The 20,407-nt window shown below is 42.5% G+C and overlaps 1 protein-coding gene across 12 annotated transcripts in view; it reads left to right on the top strand.

Moving 5' to 3' along the window:
• Positions 1-20,407, top strand: part of slmapa (sarcolemma associated protein a) — a 168,120-nt gene that overhangs the window by 80,924 nt on the left and 66,789 nt on the right. For 11 of the 12 annotated variants that reach the window (XM_060910069.1, XM_060910071.1, XM_060910074.1 and 8 more), the window contains 2 exons: positions 1,162-1,309; positions 2,187-2,259. In XM_060910069.1, the coding sequence (XP_060766052.1) occupies positions 1,162-1,309; positions 2,187-2,259 (221 nt within the window). Of the gene's footprint in view, positions 1-1,161; positions 1,310-1,987; positions 2,049-2,186; positions 2,260-20,407 lie in introns of those variants that run through there. The other variant, XM_060910079.1, reaches the window with a different exon arrangement.

Raw genomic sequence — 20,407 nt, forward strand, 5'->3', positions numbered from 1 at the left:
CTCCTCACTCTGCACAAAACTTGGTTGTGTTTTGTCAGATTTTTTTGCTAAAGAGTTTGTAATTCAGCCAAATTAATGAGTTTTTCCAGGCCCCTCACTAGAATTGTATCTCATCTCGCAGTTCTCATCCGATTTCAGTTCTGATCGATGTTTTGGGTCGATTTTTCCTTGAGGAACAAAACTTGGTTGGTTGTTTTCTGTTTATTTTCTGTTAAATCATATCTCTTCCCTCAGTTCTCAATGGATTTCAGTTCTGATTTTGTTTGAAAGAACTAGACCTTCTGTACAACACTTGGTCATTGTGTTAAGCCTAGGTCACAACCGGACGTAAGATTTTTTGGCGTTTCCCAAATCGCTGCGTGTTTTTTTTTTTTTTTTTTCGTTCATGGAGAAAGACGCACGTTGGCTGTAAGTTTGTCTTGCAACCTGAAAAAAACGTAAGCGCCCGTAGAGTTTGTTAGACATGACAAAGAACCTCTGCGGCCAGTCTACGGCTCGAAAATCAGCACGTCACATGCGCACCCTTAGTGCATTTCTTGCGTTTTTTGCACGTAGACTGGCTGTAGGAGCACGTACGGCCAGTTGCGACCGAGGCATTATCAAATTTTTGCGAATTAACTGCTAATTAATTCTTAACTTCTCATGAGAATTGTCTCCTTTCACAGTTTTCACTCGATTTCTGTTCTGATCGATGTTTTGGGTCGATCTTTCTCCGGGGAACAAAACTTGGTCGGGTTTCAGTTCTGATTGTTTTGTTTGAAAGAGCTAGTCGTTCTGCTCAAAACTTGCTCATTGTATTGTCAATTTTTTGCGAACAGATTCGTCATTGGGTCAGCTTAACACGTTTTCTTCTGACGAGAATTGCATCTCCTCTCTCATCATGCGAATTCAGTTCTGATTGATGTTTTGGGTCGATCTTCCCTCAGGGAACAAAATTTAGTCCTTTGCTGATTTTCCTGTTGTAACCAGTTTGTGGTGGAGGCTGGTCCTCTCTCACACTGTCACATTTCAGTTCTGTTTGATGTTTTGGTCGTCATTGTTGTTTTGCTGGCAGGCCAGATGAGCTCCTACGTCCTTGATGATCTGGTTTGTCTGTCTGATGCTTGCTGGTGCTGTCACTCAACCCCCTCTCTCTTTCTCTTTTCTTTCTCCTTGTCTTAGTTTTATCTCCAGGACACCAAGAGCAGCAATGGCACCTTCATCAACAGCCAGCGCCTGAGCCGGGGCTCTGAAGAGAGTCCGCCGTGCGAAGTGCTCTCCGGCGATATCATCCAGTTTGGAGTGGATGTGACCGAGAACACGCGCAAAGGTTTGCCTCCTGTTTACTGACTATATGTAACGACCATTGCACCTTTAAGAGAACATCCTTTCTTTGAGAATGTAGTGCTCGTGTTGCTCAATAACAGCACGAAGACACATCCTGTTTTGTGTGTGTGTGTGTGTGTGTGTTATAATAATTAGAAAATGTGTCAAATAAGCAGCATGCTTGAATATTTATGAAGGTGCATCATACTGAGTAACTTGTTTCAAGTTAGAAGAAGGTTGAAATTAACTTGCGTGGATGGTGTAAGGTTTGAAATGGCTTTCTGGCTGCATGAGCGAGCCTGTTGGTGCTATCTGGGTTTTGAAATCCCAGAGTGGTTCATAACTGCTGCGTTGAAGGTGTTGTAATCCCAGCAGATGAAATGGCGACTTTCATAATGAGATAAGAATGCAAAGTCACTTGTGTTCAGAGAGAGCGAGAGAGAGAGCAAAGGCGATCCTTGGAACACAGACAAACTTTAGAAGAATATTTTGTGGTTATGGGTCAGTCAAGATGTGGGTAAGGTATTGAAGAAATGTTAAATTTTTTTTGTGGTCTGTTTGCTCGTCTTGGGGTTTATTATTCCGTGGCGCTCGCCTTGACCATTGGATGCGACGTAATGTGCTTTTGACTTGAAATTCTGGCATGTGAAGCTGTTCAACTGGTGCATGAGTCAGTGCTACAAGGGAGTGCCTGAAATTTTTTCATGGAAGCAGCAACAATTGAACGGTCTTAAACAGAAACCGTGGGTTATTAAGTTTTGTATTGTGAACGATTTTCACGGCTCTAAAGCTGTTCATAAATGTTAAACAGATGTGAACTTGACTTTGTATGTTGATTCTGAGTGAACTTGCTGATTATCTTCTTTCTTTTTTCTCTCTAGTCACTCATGGCTGCATAGTGTCGTCCATCAAACTCTTCCTTCCAGATGGCATGGAAGCTCGACGGCGATCAGAGTAAGACCTGTTAACGGTTCATTGGGAAATACGCTGCTAGTGTACACACAGACGCGCTACACTGTTGTTTTTTAAATGGAATTAAGCCTCAGGAGTTTGGGGTGTAAGATCTTCTTGGCGGTGATAATCATGCAGTCAGATAACCACAGTACTGTGTAACACCGTCTCCTGCTTAGCAGTCTCAACTTTACACAAGCTGGCCGTGAGCCAGGCCATGATGACTGGTTTAGTTTTGTCAGCTTATCGCTAACAGCTTAACACAGCATGCTCAGGTCATCAAATCCATGACTTAAATCATCCTTGTGTGGCTTCTCACCAAGGGTAAGATGATACAAGACGAATTGTATTTGAGAATTATTTTGTACTTTGTTTTGAGTTAATTACAGAAACCTTTTTGAGCTGCTAAATATTTCAGTTTTCTGTTACACAGCCAGTGACTGTACAGTTTAGATTTAAAAAAAAAAAAAACTATCGAGATTGATGCCAGTGGGACTCCTGAGTGATGTGATTTGAAAAATGTCTGTGCGATCGATTTCAGGATTCAAAACTCAGGTGATGACAGATGGTAACGACGCCAGGAGTCTAAGGGTGTATTCAGACCAGGATAGTTCGATAGTTCACTTGCTTTGGTCCGAACCAAATGTTTTTTTTTATTTTTTCATTTTGGTGCGGTTCGCTTTCACACTGTACATTTTAGTAAGCGGACCAAAATCTGTCAACAAAGCCACGCGCCCTGAGGTCGTTCAGCTATTGGTCAGAGACGACACGCGCACAAAGCGTTAAGTTCAAAAGTAGTCACGGAGGCTTTCCGTGCTGTTATTCTTTTGAATGTCATCAAAGCTATATGTTTTTTCCAGTTTTCACTGTTTTCACAATTGTGCGATTACTATGCTGTTGTACAAGTAATTTATCAACGACGACGACAAAGGGCAAGGCGGCTACGGAGGATAGCGCCGATGAGCGCACATCATGTTGTGACAGTTCTGGCTCTTCACGCAATAGATGAATTTCTTTTTTGCGTCGCTAGTACTGCCACTTTTCGAAAGAATGTCCCTGATTTTAATGTAGGTCTGACGGAGTTTCTTCACTTTTAGCCGACATTGTTCTGGGGAGCGCGTGAACCCCTTCTCCTTCATTTTCTCACTGAATACAGCAAACACGTCGGCATTTTTGTGTGTTCTCTCCAAAAGCTCAGATATGTGGACATCTGCCCATATATCCACAAGGGTACGCGTTTCTTCCTCGGCCCACGTTTGCCCCCTACTCATTTTTTGTACTCTGTAGTCTAGCCTACCGCTGGTCTGAATGACTGAACGACTGTTGTAAGGTTCCCTTGACAACCGAAACAGTGTTTGCACTTTGCGGTGGAGTGTCAAGACTCTGTTTCCCATAATGCTCGACAAACGACGGAAGCTCCCGAGGTACAAAAAAGCAAAACTGTTGGATTAGGTCCAGTCTGCTTTCACACCTCCAAAAGATCCGCACCAGGGTTCCTTTGGTCCGGACCGAGTCCGACCTTGCAGCTCGGTCTCGGTCTGCTTGTTTGGTCCGGACCAGAGTTCGGTGGTTTGTATTCAGACCAACCCAAAAGGTCCGGACCAAGGGAAATTTGGTTCGTTTGGTCCGGACCAAACAACGTAGGTGTGAATACGCCATAAGAGAGCAAAAATTGGTCGTTGTGTCAGTTTAGGAGAGGCTTCTAAAATCTCGGGAGCGTCTGTGAATTCGTGTATGTGGAAGGGGGCGGATGGCGCTTTCTTCAGACTGTGGTGTTGGATTACATTAATGGTATTTAGCAGACGGAGTGACGTACAGTGTACTCGGAGCAGCCTGGGGAGCAGTTGGGGGTTCAGTGCCTTGCGCAAGGGCACTTCAACCATTCTTGCTGGTCCAGGGAATCAAACCGGCAACCTTTTTGGTTCCGAAGTTGCTTCTCTAACCATTAGGCCATGATGTGGCGCGTACACCAGTTCGAAAGGATGAAGGGAGGAAGTGTGTATTAGCCTTCGCTCTCAAAGATTGGCACCATCATATGATTGGAGAGAACAGGTCAAGACTAAATTAGGGAGGGGGGGAAGCCCAGTGTCGATCCACTTTATTTTCCATGGCGATCTACTCTTGCTACACAGTGTAGTTAGGGTTCGAGCTATCGGTGTGTTGAATAAGGATAAGTTACTGGACTGCACTGTTGAGCTTGAGGATGAGTGCTCTGGCCTGATCTCAGTACAGTGCTTCAGTATGATGGATGAAGCAAAGATTCGTACGTCTGCTTTGTCTTTATGGAAGGCATTAATTTGAAAAGGCATGTTTCTTTTGCTCACGTTAACTGGCTATTTTTAAACAAGTTCACTTGTTTTTTCTTTGCTAGTTCAGCCTTGCATTGGAAATCAGATTCTTGATGATGCAAACTATTGGTTATTTAAGTTATTCCACAAAATTGAGTTGTAGATCATGGGCTATAAGCCATGTACGACAAGATTGAGTGGAATAACTGTTTTTTATTCTATCCACGTTCACTGGATTTTGAGAAACGGAGCATCTTTATTTTTTGCAAATTTGATAAATAACATTATACAAAACGTCTGACATTCATTTCTGCTTAGAATGTAAACAAACTGGCAAAATGACCGTAGCAGTTTGTGAAAAATGCGATAATTCTTGAAAAATAACAAGAGATTCTTACCATCAAAAAGTTTTCCTTTTTGTTGGGGGAGGGTTGTTTTCGAGTAGAATTTTTATTTCCTCCTTAGTTGGTTCAACACGCTCTGCAAATTTTTTTTTCTCAACTCCATATATGAGCTGATAGCCTAGTAGTAGAGTAGCCAATCAGAGTGCACGATTGCTCATATCCAGTGTGAATGTAGATAGATAGAATAAATACAGGATATTTTACTACTGATTTACTTCATGAGCAAGTGAGGCCAGCGTTAAAATTATTCTTGTTGGCGGTAGCGCGGCCGGGTGGGCTGAAACTTCCCTAGAAAAATGGCTGGGTGGATGATTTGGTAGTTAAAAAAAATAAAAATATAGCGGCCGGGTGGGAAGAAAATCTACAAAAAAAAAAAAAGATCGTTCTCAGACACCATTCTGTGGCTGCAAAATTATTGACGCTTTCGGACTCCATACTAGTAATTACTATCTAAGGACCGATAGTACCTTTGATCTGGCCATTTAACTCAATGATGAATGTCCGACATTCAGTAAAACATATCTTATACCCAGAACAAAATTTTGCATTGACCACTATGCTGCATTTCTTCCAAATTATAGTACGAACGAAAAAATATTAGCTGTGATATACCATGATAGGTGGGATTTTTTGCTACATGATCTTGAATGCAGGTACCCTTAAAACACGCGGTTTTTTTGGAACTGAGCGCTCGTCAACAACCACTATATATTGTTGTGTCTGTTGCAAAACTGACTCGCAATCAAACCCCCAGAATCACAACATGTTTTCCGTGACTGTCACTCTCTTTGATGCACCATAAATGTTTTTTTTTTTTTTTTTTCTCCTGAAAAAAAAAAAAATTCAATATAGGCCGGTCAAGAAACATGTCTTCTAAATAATAGCCATTTTGAGTGAAACAGTTGCTGATTTGGCTCGTTTTGGTGCTTCCGGTCCTTACTATCCAACGACATTAGATGCAAAATGTGTTCCTGTTGGTGGATTTTTGTACCGGCGATTCTCATTGGCTGAATTTTTAAGCATCATTAAAGGACATGGGACATGGATTTTTTTCTGGGTATAATTATGTATAAAGGACATAAGAAATGCCATCTAAATCACTGCAGGGTGTCAAAAATGTGAAAATCATCACATTATTCAACTTTTTTATACATCAGCGTAAAACAATGATTCGTTAATTAGCTAGGTGGTCACGTGACCCGTGACGTCACAAAAACTTTCCAAGGAGCCAGCGCTTGGGAATCTAATGTAAACAGGTTACCGAAATGGACACCATCGACAGTGACATTCCCGATGTTTCACAGAGATGTGAAGTTAGACCCTATCAATTCGAACCGATAGCTGGAAATTCACATGAACATGGATCTTGTCTTTACTCTGACGGGTCAGATGATTCTGAGAGTGAGAGTTCATTCAATCCCCATGAAACTGAAAGCGGTCGGCTGGATAACACTTCCTGGTAAGTTAAAAACAATTCTGCTCAAAGGCTAATGATCTGTTGAAAGAAGTATTATTTTTGTATCATACATTGAAAGTTCATCATAGATCTAGCTAAAGTCCGTTGCAAGCTAGTTTTTTTTTTGCTGATATTTTTCGAGATTGATTGAGATACAATGCTTCCAGAGTCCGAGATGAAAACATTCAAAATGGCAAAACGCCATCACACAGCCAACAACACTACGCCATTTGGCGAAAGAGATGAAAATTAAGAAAAGTTAAACAAACTTACCAACATAACATTTATTTAAATGTCCATTAATGTTACAGGATTTCTTGACTGTCTCTACAGTTGTAGGAATGTTAGGCCCTGTATATTATGGCGTGATCACTGCCTCCATGAACCCGGCTATACGGCCTCTTAAATTTGGCTTGGCAATTAATATCGCTCAGTACCTGAGTATTAATGTTGAAAGAATCCTCAGTGAAATGGTCCGAACACAGTTTGTGGGAAACAGTAGGTGCAAAGTTTTTTCTACGGCAGTAGTGAGCCCACACTTTCCTCAGCTTCGGGTCCTTGGGGAATGCAAAAAAACTTACTCCAGGGCATTTCCCATTGGAATTATTGCAACCATAAGCAGCACAATACACCATGATGTCCAATGTACTTTAAAGACTATAAAAACAATTTTCTTGTCATTCACTTCTCCATTCATCTACCCGCTTGTGCTGTGCCCGAAAGTTTTTGTGACGTATGATCACGTGACAGCGGCTCTTCCGGTTGTAAAATATGCATATCGGAGCTCAAGCAGAAATGCCATATAATCATCATGAATATAACGAGTTTGCTGAATTTAATAGATTTTGTATTTGTTGATGCAATTAATTCATATTTTTAATGGAAAGAAACTGATATAGCGTGCATTTGTTTCATGTCCCATGTCCTTTAAAACAACAAAAATGGCGGAAGCAGTGGAGCCAACAGCACTGATTTCGGTCACGATTGTGACTGACAGCAATGAGATGAAAAAACGTGAAAAATCGTGTGGCAAGAGTGAATAGCAAGAAATCATTTGTAGATATCCTCAAAGATGTAGCCGAAAAACTGCTGCCAGACACTGAGATTGATTATGCCAAGTGTGATACCGTGTCAGTTGGTGCCGAGTTTGATGGCATGGGCAAGGGGGCCCAACTCGATGTCAATATAACGGAAACACTCGCTGACACAAAATCGTTTACAGATGTGAAGTCGTTGAGATACAACATACCGTACACTGCCAGTTCCGATGACGCCAGCAGTGGTGATGACATTAATTATCAACATTCAGCTGGACCATCACATGCTGATTCTCATGCCAGTTCTATGACAGCAAAAAATGCGTTTGAAACTTTGATGAGGACATCAAAACAAAACAAATATCCACAAACAATAGAAGTGTGAAACAACAAAGACAAACTGCATAACGTATTTCTGGAGTATTGGGCACAAGTGATGAAATTTCCAGGTCATATGCAGAATGGTGACATTCAGTACAATGTGCGTTTGCTAGCAAATTGTTTGTGGTACCTCGATGGTACATGTAGAAGGGCTCTGATTACATGAAAAGTGCAAAAGAACAAGTGTAGTTAAACAAGATGTACAGTGGGGCAAAAAAGTATTTAGTCAGCCACCAATTGTGCAAGTTCTCCCACTTAAAAAGATGAGAGAGGCCTGTAATTTTCATCATAGGTATACCTCAACTATGAGAGACAGAATGGGGGGAAAGAATCCAGGAAATCACATTGTAGGATTTTTAATGAATTAATTGGTAAATTCCTCAGTCAAATAAGTATTTGGTCACCTACAAACAAGCAAGATTTCTGGCTCTCACAGACCTGTAAATTCTTCTTTAAGAGGCTCCTCTGTCCTCCACTCGTTACCTGTATTAATGGCACCTGTTTGAACTCGTTATCAGTATAAAAGACACCTGTCCACAACTTCAAACAGTCACACTCCAAACTCCACTATGGCCAAGACCAAAGAGCTGTCAAAGGACACCAGAAACAAAACTGTAGACCTGCACCAGGCTGGGAAGACTGAATCTGCAATAGGTAAGCAGCTTGGTGTGAAGAAATCAACTGTGGGAGCAATTATTAGAAAATGAAAGGCATACAAGACCACTGATAATCTCCCTCGATCTGGGGCTCCACGCAAGATCTCACTCCGTGGGGTCAAAATGATCACAAGAACGGTAAGCAAAAATCCCAGAACCACACGGGGGGACCTAGTGAATGACCTGCAGAGAGCTGGGACCAAAGTAACAAAGGCTACCATCAGTAACACACTACGCCGCCAGGGACTCAAATCCTGCAGTGCCAGACGTGTCCCCCTGCTTAAGCCAGTACATGTCCAGGCCCGTCTGAAGTTTGCTAGAGAGCATTTGGATGATCCAGAAGAGGATTGGGAGAATGTCATATGGTCAGATGAAACCAAAATAGAACTTTTTGGTAAAAACTCAACTTGTCGTGTTTGGAGGAGAAAGAATGCTGAGTTGCATCCAAAGAACACCATACCTACTGTGAAGCATGGGGGTGGAAACATCATGCTTTGGGGCTGTTTTTCTGCAAAGGGACCAGGACGACTGATCCGTGTAAAGGAAAGAATGAATGGGGCCATGTATCGTGAGATTTTGAGTGAAAACCTCCTTCCATCAGCAAGGGCATTGAAGATGAAACGTGGCTGGGTCTTTCAGCATGACAATGATCCCAAACACACCGCCCGGGCAACGAAGGAGTGGCTTCGTAAGAAGCATTCCAAGGTCCTGGAGTGGCCTAGCCAGTCTCCAGATCTCAACCCCATAGAAAATCTTTGGAGGGAGTTGAAAGTCCGTGTTGCCCAGCGACAGCCCCAAAACATCACTGCTCTAGAGGAGATCTGCATGGAGGAATGGGCCAAAATACCAGCAACAGTGTGTGAAAACCTTGTGAAGACTTGCAGAAAACGTTTGACCTCTGTCATTGCCAACAAAGGGTATATAACAAAGTATTGAGATGAACTTTTGTTATTGACCAAATACTTATTTTCCACCATAATTTGCAAATAAATTATTTAAAAGTCAGACAATGTGATTTTCTGGATTTTTTTTTTTTTCCTCATTCTGTCTCTCATAGTTGAGGTATACCTATGATGAAAATTACAGGCCTCTCTTGTCTTTTTAAGTGGGAGAACTTGCACAATTGGTGGCTGATTAAATACTTTTTTGCCCCACTGTACGGTACCTTCGGTGTTTGATAAGTACGAGGGATTTCAAGAGTGGAAGAAGTGGAAAGCCAAACCTCGACTGGAAAAGTCTGTTCTGGACAGTCATGCCAAAAATTTGGTGGTACTCCTCAGTCAGCCATGGTCAAGATTCTGGGACAAACAACTTCTCGGTGGCATTGAAAATCTGGTAGTTGTGCTTGAACAGGTGGTACAGTATTTACAGGAGCATAATGCAGATCAGCAAGAACGGCAGTCTTCACTAAAACCAGCTCGTCAGGTAAAAATACTTGTTGATTTATACAATACAAAAGAAAAACTGACGCGATCATTTTTGGATTACGTTTAAAATTATTGTTGGTTGCAATGCATGTTTTTATCTTGGCTTTCTACAGTAATTCGCAAGTGATTTGCAAATATTGAGGGCCTGAGATGGGAAAAAAAATCCCTGGTGGCTCTGAGAGGCTAAAAAAAAAATTTGCTGCCTGCCTGGTGAATTTTATTTGGTCACCCCCAACAAAGATTTTTTTTTTTAAGCCTGGCCTGATGTAGTATTAATCATGCATTTGACCAGCAAACTTAGATTGAACAACGTTTTTCCAAGTTTTGTAGTTGCTTTAATAAGAAAAGCAGTTTTGGATAAATGTTTTTCACATGAAAGCATGACATTGAACCTAAATTCATCAGTTTGAAACATTTTGCGTTTTATTCCCGAGTACTTTATTTCTTGACTACTTCTACTTTTAATTGGATTAAATGTTGACGTTATTTATTAGGGCTGTAACGATACACCCAACTCATGATTCGATTCGTATCGTATCACGATTTTTGACCCACGATTCTATACACCCATGATTTTTTTTTTTTAATGTTTTTTTAAAGTAGTAAATTTGACTTATTAACATGTACTTACTTACATTAACTTAATTTTAATAACAAATAATTCAGACCACTGCAGAGAATGAGTAATATGTATGCAAAAATGAACAAATGTATATCCAAAGATTGTTTTATTTCTCAAAATAATACTGTTGAGCCGGAAGCTCTGTTTTTTTCGGTTCTGAAAGTCATTTTGCCAAATCGTGTAAATCAGTTAAGATTTTTTTTTTGGGGGGGGGTATAGGGGTGGCTCTCTCACTGTCTCACTCTCATAGGGCCAATGATTATCTGTGATCGCGGAAAACAGATGGAAATTACGGAATTTTTATAGTGAAACATTGCTCGCGTGTCAAAGTGTAACTGCTGCAGAAGGCTTCTGCGTAACTGCCGCTAACGCCCAAGCAGACATGCCTTTCCGGTCAAGGCAGCTTTGTCGGTGATTGTGATTGGCTTATGGCACACCTAGCCAGCCAATGAGCTGCTTGTTTACAGATTCGCTCCCCGCGTCGCAACCAGAATGGCGACCGCTTAAAAGAAACGAATGCTCTGGTGGCCAAGGACGCCATATGGTTGCCAGTGGCGAGTGTGGATGTTGCGTGACTCGCAGAAGATTGTTGCAAGTCGGCGAAAAAACGACTTACTAATGGATATAAAAAATAAAAGTAATTTAAGTAAGTTTAAAATGTAATTTAAATAAAAAGTAAAGTATTCATAAATTGAAGTTTGGAAGCACTAACACACCTGTTTTTGGGCTGAGGAGAAGTTTGAAAGGGTGTACCACGGTTCTGCCACCTTGTATCTCGACACGGATTGTGACTCTGCATATCGCGATTTCGATACGCATATTGTTACAGCCCTATTATTTATGGTTTCGCTTCAGTACAGTTTCTCAATAGTTTTCCCACCGAATGTTTTTGCCAGCTCTAAAAGGTTGCACTGTTTTTTTTATTATTTATTTAAAGAAAAGGTCCATTGTTGTGTTTCACTGATTAAGTTGACAGATTAGCAGGTTCGGCTTTTTATCTCTCCAGTATCAGGTGATGGCATCTCATCAGAGTTGTGCAGAGAATACAGTTCCGTCATCTGTTAGCTTTAGCATGAAGCATTCATAATCGCGTCCTGCTGAAAGTGAAATAGATATGACGTGTTTGAGGTGTTGCTGTCAGCTGGTGCAGTTCGAGGTCTCGCGCGCGCGTGCGTGCGCGCGCGCACACCAGCATGGCTATTTGGTTTTGTGTTGAGCTGCTGCATGTCGTGTGTTGGTATGTTGATTGCTGACGTGTAGACGCTTTGTGAATGTGAAGCAGGACTATGGGTTGTGTGTGTTTTGTGCATCACTGACATGCCACTGAAAGCTTCCCTGAGACACAGAGCTGGCTCACAATGCATGCCACATTCTCAGTCCTGGCAAAGCCTGTGGAAAGGAGGTGTACTGTACGCTGGCATCCGTGCTTATTCAGCCAGCGTGGTTGTTTTTAGATATATTCCTCATTTAGAGCTTAACCTGTAACTAAAATTCCGGTCCATTGAAGGAAATCGCAAATTCTAGCAGTTAACTAACTAATCTCGGCTCGGTATTTTTACCTCAGGGGTGTCTGGCTGAGTCGGGGTATTTTTTGCTCTTGGAATGAACGTGTACACCTTAAAACGGCCCAGCAATCCATCATTAAATAAATTGGATAAGCGTTCCATACTGTCGCTCCGACTTTATCTTGGTTTACTGAGTAAATCCAGTCTCGCGCGCGACAATTATTCCAGCCTCCATGCTTATGATCGTGTTGTAGTTCTTACAAATGAGCAGTTTGTCGATGCATGAGCAAAGCTTGTTTATTTTCCAGACGGTTATAAAAGCATTGTTTTGCAGAAACCTACAGTCTAACGTAATTTAACTCCAGAGTACATCGAGTTAATGACGATTAATGAAAATAATAACCCAAATCTCTGCACTGCAGTTTTCTGTATTTTGCTCAGGGTCATTTATTCAGCTGTTAGAAGTATGATTTTATAATAATTATCCTATTTTAATATTTTAAAATATAAATTTGATTTAATAATAATAAAAACTATTGTTCATACATAATAAATATATAACTATAATGTTAGAATTTTTTTTTTTTATATTTACAAATAAATGTATACATGTTATTTAGGTCCGTATCGTGAAATACCGTGACCGAGGTCTTGAAAGTACTGAGCGAGGCCCTCTGGGCCGAGGTCACGGTATTTCACCATACGGACCGACCTTAAGCTGGTAAATAATATACTTATTTTTTTCTTTACCAAATTCTAACAGAAAACGAGAGCGCCCGAAAGGGAAAACCGAGCCGAGCCGCCATTTTGAATCCTCATTCACGGCTGTAATGCAAATTGCTTCCTCCTCGGTATACAAGTGCACTTTCATGGCAGGAAAAAAACCCCTACATTTTGCCACCTATGTAGTCCCCTATTTATACAAAATTGAGTCATTCAGGATTCAGCCATGTTTTTGTTCTGCGTTAACAAGTTACAGGTTTGAGCTTTCTCCTGAAATGTTTTCTTTTATTTCTTCTTCCTCAGGGTAGTAAAACTCTCACTTTCACTGTGAAGCCTGTCGTTATCGCTATCCATGCTGTAAAATTAATGCTATTCTCCTGAGAAATGCGAAAATAAATGACAAAAATTGCTACTATGTTTGTTGTGAACGAGCGAGTCGCCAGAGGTCCGTAACTGTGGTCCGTACCATAGGATACGGACCCGCTCGCCAGCTGGTTAGGGTTAGGCGCAGGATTTGATGGAAACCGGACCGTGAAAAAAATTAATTTTTTGTTTTTTGTAATATTTGTTAGAAATAGTATAAGCAAAGTTTTGTTTATTTTCCAGACTGTTTTATAAAAGCATTATCGCCCAGAAGCCTACAGTCTAATGTAATTTAACTCCAAAGTACGTCAAATTAAATGCGTTGAGTTAATGCAGATGAATGAAAATAATAAGAGAACCCAAAGCTCTGCACTGCAGTTTTCTGTGTTTTTGCTCAGGTTCATTTATTCAGCTGTTACAGGCTTCAATGTTAACTCTTGACATCTTTTGCCCTGCAGGGCAAATGGCCTCAAAACACCCCCACCCCATTTCCTTTTGCCCTACAATTTTGTGGTATTTTAGCGAGTTTTCAAGTACACGGTTCAAGGCAATACTGATATGTTTTCTAGGGGTATAATTTAGTTATTTGGACAAAAGTACGTGTTCATTAAAAGAACATTTTAAAAAAAATTTCTGCAGCAGAACAAGACAAGCCCTGAAAACATGAAACATAAATCGGTATCATATGTGTAAGACTTGGGTACGGTACTAGTACGTAATAGGTCTTTTTATATAGCGTTTAGGACACAGCACACTTGGTTTTGCCTATAATAATGACCAGCAATATTGTAAAGATGAATTCTCATCTCGTCTCATTATCTGTAGCCGCTTTATCCTGTTCTACAGGGTCGCAGGCAAGCTGGAGCCTATCCCAGCTGACTACGGGCGAAAGGCGGGGTACACCCTGGACAAGTCGCCAGGTCATCACAGGGCTGACACATATGGCCCTTTTCCACTACCCTTTTTCAGCTCACTTCAGCCCGACACGGCTCGCGTTTCGACTACCAAAAAACAGCACGACTCAGCTCGCTTCAGCCCTGCTTAGCACCCAAAACTCGCACGGTTTTGGAGTGGGGCTGAAGCGAGCCAAACCGAGCTGAGTGAGGCTGGGGGCGTGAGCAGGCACTCCTCTGTGCACTGATTGGTGAGGAGGAGTGTCCTCACATGCCCACACACGCCCCGCGAGCACGCTGGGATCTGTAAACACCGCAAACCCGGAAGAAGAAGAATTACGAATTACGAGAATTTCTGAAGCCTTATGCGCCTCGCCTCATCTATACGCTCTTGCCAGTATCTGTTGGCGTTGTTGGTGACAACAAGCCACAGCACCAAGACCAGCAACACTAACGACTCCATGTCCTCCATGTTTATTGTTTACTATCCGGGTTGTGAGACTACCGCTTAAAAGCTCACTGATGTCCCTGTTTGCGCCGCTTAACGACATCACGTGACGTCCACCCACTTTCGCTAACTCCATCCAATGTGTCCACCCACTTCCAGCCAGCACGGTTCAGCGCGGTTGTAGTCGAAATGCAACTCCAACAGCCTCACTCAGCTCGACTCAGCCCAACTCAGCACGGCACGGCTCAGCCGCGTTTGTAGTGGAAAAGCGGCAATAGACACAGACAGCCATTCACACTCACATTCACACCTACGGTCAATTTAGAGTCACCAGTTAACCTAACCTGCATGTCTTTGGACTGTGGGGGAAACCGGAGCACCCGGAGGAAACCCACGCGGACACGGGGAGAACATGCAAACTCCGCACAGAAAGGCCCTCGCCGGCCACGGGGCTCGAACCCGGACCTTCTTGCTGTGAGGCGACAGCGCTAACCGCTACACCACCGTGCCGCCCTAAAGATGAATTATAAAACTAAAATCATTATAAAACAGGAGTCTGTACTGCAGTACTGTCTTATCGTTCAGTTTGTCATTGCATTTAGGAGGAAATTACACAACCTTTATAGTGTGGTTTACTATTTGAGAGAAAAGCACAGCATTCATTGAATGTGCTTACCACGAGCTTTTTTTATATACATGTGGACATCCTGAAGTCAACCCGGGAAAACATGGAGGGCACCAGCAACCACTTGTAATGATGAAAAGCACAAATGCACACGTGCCTGAAGCGAGCCAATCAAAATCGCTGTTACAAATCAGGAAGAAAAAACAAAATGGCGATCACGGGGGAGGCAAAGATGCTAGTCAATGCGTCTTTTTTTTTTTTTTTTTTTTTTTTTTTTTGTACTGTACTCGCTTAAATTTTTGTTCTTCAAGAAACCAACGATAATAGGTGTACCTGAACGGGCCTAACTCGCTAAAATATTTCTGCCTGAGCATCTTGGTCAGGCAAATCGGGCATTGAGGCAATACCTGGTGTTGAGGCTTGTGTTTGAAATATTTCCATTTGCCAGTTTTCCTTGACGACTGAGATTTTTGTCCCGTTTCATTAATTAATTACTGTTGCATCTTTGCTTAAGAGCACCCTTTTTGGAGCATGTGCTTGAGACCTGGATAGTTCTGCATGTACCACCCCTGGAGGCGTGGCTTGCTTTCCAGTCGTAGCTTGTTGCGTTTTTGGTTGCACATCATCTCACACATTGCAACTTTGTACAAAGGGAACAATCATAGGAAGTGTCGTGCCAACTCGGGGCTGTTCAGTTCTGGAATATTTCGTGATGGTCTTCGCACACTGTTGGCTTCAACAGGAAGCGTCTGTAGAGTTTGAGATTTAGAGCGGTCATGATGCATCTCGGATGCCGATTGGCTCTTGTGTGACTCAGTCAAGCGCTTCAACACAATGTCAGTCTGACTTCCTGTTTCAGAAGGAAGTTCATCAACGACATCAAATCACAGATATGGTGCTACATCACTGTGAATGAAGCTCATGGATGGATTTGAGCGCTCTCGCTCATCACGTTCCGGTCCTTTCCCCCTCTTCCACCCCTCTTGGGGCTCTTCCCTTCGTGCCTGTGGGCCTGTCGCAGTGTTTAAAGACCTCAGTGATGAATTGCGTCCTGTGATTGCAGCAGAACTCCCGATCTGATCTTTTGACTAGAGTGCCATGTTAAGGTTTATGCTCGGCTCTCAGACTGAGGCCCTGTTACCGGAGGTATTTATAGAAGCCACATGCTGCTCGTTGTTGTTGAGCTTCTTGTCTCTGGAGTGCAGCCAGGATGAGTGAGATGCAGGCCCCGGGCTCGCTTTTATGTCTGTGCGCCTCTGTGTTAAGTTTGCTCGAAGGTTCTGGGTTTTTGCGCATCGCATGCGAGTAGTTTTCCTCCAGCGTGCGTCAGGACAGGCCTGAGTAAGCTGAGAGAAGCTTCTTTCTGAGCAAGGTTCTGGAAAATTCTTGCCAGGAATTTGAATGAAGACATCTGCTGAAGATATTTCTCCATGCTGTTTTTTTGGAAAGTTGAAAGAATCTTAGAAAGGCCTCCGTTTCCTTTTCATTTCATATGGAAGCTGATGGGGTTACTACTTGATGAAATGGGGGGAGGCAGAGGATAATGTAGCTGTAGACAGATTCAGGCCAAGTTTACATTAGACCGTATCTGTCTCGTTTTCTTCGCGGATGCAGTGTCCGTTTACATTAAACTGCCTGGAAACGCCGGGAAACAGGAATCCGCCAGGGTCCACGTATTCAATCCAGATCGTGTCTGGTCCGGTGCTGTGTAAACATTGAGAATACGCGGATACGCTGTGCTGAGCTCTAGCTGGCGTCGTCATTGGACAACGTCACTGTGACATCCACCTTCCTGATTCGCTGGCGTTGGTCATGTGACGCGACTGCTGAAAAACGGCGCGGACTTCCGCCTTGTATCACCTTTCATTAGAGTATAAAAGTATGAAAATACTGCAAATACTGATGCAAATACTGCCCATTGTGTAGTTATGATTGTCTTTAGGCTTGCCATCCTTCCACTTGCAAGTAGTAAGTGATATGCGCTGGGATCACACACACAGTGGCTCAGTCCCGAATCGTGGCTCGTGCACTTCACTCGCGCGCTGTGTGAGCTGCGCAGGGCCGGAGTGCGCACCCTCCAGAGGGCACTCGCTGTTCAGGGCGGAGTGATTTGGAGCGCAGGATGTCTGCGGAGCCGAGCGTATCCGCGTATTGGCGTTGCTGTGTGCACGCAAATCGTGTATTGGTGTTGCTGTGTGCACACTAATCGTTTTAAAAACGTTAATCTGATGATCCGCTGATACGGTCTAATGTAAACATGGGCTAAGTGACAACAGCATGACACACTGCCCTGTTTTTTTTTTTTTGTGCCCCCCCCCCCCCCCCCCCCCCCCCCCTTCTAGGAGAGCGTCATGCCAAAGGGAGATGGCTGTTTCCTCTGGGCCTGATCCTGAGTGCTGCCTTATCATCCCTCCCTCTCTCTCGTGCACTGTGTGTGCGTTTAGTACATAATGTCAACATAATAGGGCTGTAACGATACACCCAACTCATGATTCGATTCGTATCACGATTTTTGACCCACGATTCGATACACCCACGATTTTTTTAAAAATGTTTTTTTAAAGTAGTAAATTTGACTTATTAACATTTACGTACTTACATTAACTATTTAATAACAAATAATTCAGACCACTGCAGAGAATGAGTAATATGTATGCAAAAATGAACAAATGTATATCCAAAGATTGTTTTATTTCTCAAAATAATACTGTTGATCCGGAAGCTCTGGTTTTTTCGGTTCTGAAAGTCATTTTCCCAAATTGTGTAAATCCGTTAAGATTTTTTTTTTGGGGGGGGATAGGGGTGGCTCTCTCACTGTCTCACTCTCATAGGGCCAATGATTATCTGTGATCGCGGAAAACAGATGGAAATTATGGAATTTTTATAGTGAAACATTGCTCGTGTGTCAAAGTGTAACTGCCGCAGAAGGCTTCTGCGTAACTGCCACTAACGCCCAAGCAGACATGCCTTTCCGGTCAAGGCAGCTTTGTCGGTGATTGTGATTTGGCTTATGGCACACCTAGCCAGCCAATGAGCTGCTTGTTTACAGATTCGCTCCCCGTGTCGCAACCAGAATGGCGACCGCTTAAAAGAAACGAATGCTCTGGTGGCCAAGGACGCCATATGGTTGCCAGTGGCGAGTGTGGACGTTGCGTGACTCGCAGAAGATTGTCGCAGGTCGGCGAAAAAACGACTTACTAATAGATATAAAAGTAATTTAAGTAAGTTTAAAATGTAATTTAAATAAAAAGTAAAGTATTCATAAATTGAAGTTTGGAAGCGCCTCTGTTTTTGGGCTGAGGAGAAGTTTGAAAGGGTGTACCGCGATTCTGCCTTCTTGTATCTCGACACGGATCGTGGCTCTGCGTATCGCGATTTCGATATGCATATTGTTACAGCCCTACAACATAAGAAGAGCGACTAGCAAATAGGAGTTTCTTGGTTCGTGTCCTTTTCCTTTAGTGCAATAATTGGCTTAGAATATCACCCTTGAAAGACAGAACAGCAATCAAGGAGGCCTGGGACGCAGTCAGTGTTCCAGTTCATTCAAAAGGTGGTCAGTGGGGTTGGGGTCGTGGCTCTGTGCAGGACATTTGAGTTCTTGCACCCCAACCTTGGCAAACCATGTCTTCATGGAGCTCAAGGTTTGCGTACGGAGCAGGTTGAGTCGTTTTTGGTTCCAGTGAAGGGAAACTATAATGCTCCAGCATACAAAGACGTTCCAGGCAGTTATTTGCTTAAACATTGCAGCAAAAGGTTGGGGGAAGAACCGCGTCCCATTTGGGATCATTTGGCCGTGAAGTTTGTTGATGAATTTTTTATTTTTTTTTAAAGATATTTTTTGGGGCTTTTTTTCACCTTTATTGGATACAGTGTAGAGACAGGAAATGAGCAGGAGAGAGAGAGAGAGACGGGGAGGGATCGGGAAATGACCCCGGGTCCCCGGATTTATGGTGTGGCGCCTTATCTACCTGAGCCACGATGCCCCCTTTGTTGATGAATTTTGAGTCAAATTTTAAAATTTGGTTCACGGACTTGTAAAAAGCAAATACTTTACTAAAATGTGCTGCCTGCCCCCCCCCAAAAAAAAAAAAAAAAAAAGTTGCACACAGTTTTGTTAGACCACTTTCTGGGCATTGTTTCAACAACCTGATGCAACATCACAACATGCATTTCCATCCAGAGTTGCATTAATGTTTCATCAAAATCTTGTCTCGACAGTGGGAGAGTGGAACCACTCAAGTCTTTTTAGCGCTACGTTACATTACAGGTATTTAGCAGACGTGCTTATCCAGAGTGACCTACAGCATACCCAGAGCACCCTGAAGAGCACTTGGGGGTGAGGTGTCTTGCTCAAGGGCACTTCAGCTATTCCTGCTGGTCCAGGGAATCGAACCAGCAACCTTTTAGTCCAAAAGCTGCTTCTTGAACCATGAGGCTGTGGCTTCCCCATCACAACACAGACCACTGTTGCTCCAGAGTCTAATCTTTCTTCTTTCCAAAAAACTGAAGCCTTTTCTTCTGATTATCCTCATTAACAAGTGGTTTTCTTTTGGCCACAGTCATTTCGTTCCAATCGTCAGAGTTCTTATCACGTTGGTCATTTGGAAATGTTCTTAATTTGACGATTAAACATGGCCATGAGTTCTACTGTCGATTTTTATTTTTTTCTCAAAAATGGTTCAACTTCAAATGTTGAAGTGATCGCTCATCATAGCCAGTGAGGATGTTTTTTCTTGACTGTATTATTTCCATTACTATCCTTCCAGGTTTTAATAATTCTTCACCCAGTTCCTAGCCTGGCAAGCCAGACTAAATGTGAATATTTAGTCTGGCCTCGATCTGTAGACATTTCCGACGGGTGTGGGAGGAACAACCCGCCGTCTTTCAAACTGTCTCTGTGCGTATAGGCCAATGCTCTGACCAATCAGCGCAACAGTGACTGTGACGTAGTCAGAGCGACAGAAAGCAGTGGGGGAGGCCTTGAAATAAATAATTTTTCAAAATGTGTATTAATTAATAAACAGGTTCTAGATATTAAGAAGTTTGGAGATAATGACCACAAGTTTGGAGTCTGTACCACATAGACATTTTTTTCCAAGTGTTTTTCAAGTGTTTGCTTAAACTGTTTTTGAGAGTTTTTATTTAGTGGTGTTTGGTGAAATAATTTCCCTTAAATGTAAAATAACGGGAAAATAAGAAACAATCAAAAAGTAATATTTCAAAGCTGTTTATTAATTCTTCGTACTGCACAAACTAGCCCCATCCTTTTGGCTACGAGTGGAGCCAGCTGGTAGATCAGACTTTTGCCATAGCCAGTCGG

The sequence above is a fragment of the Neoarius graeffei genome, chromosome 26, assembly GCF_027579695.1.
Source record: "Neoarius graeffei isolate fNeoGra1 chromosome 26, fNeoGra1.pri, whole genome shotgun sequence".
In the NCBI taxonomy this organism is placed as follows: domain Eukaryota; kingdom Metazoa; phylum Chordata; class Actinopteri; order Siluriformes; family Ariidae; genus Neoarius; species Neoarius graeffei.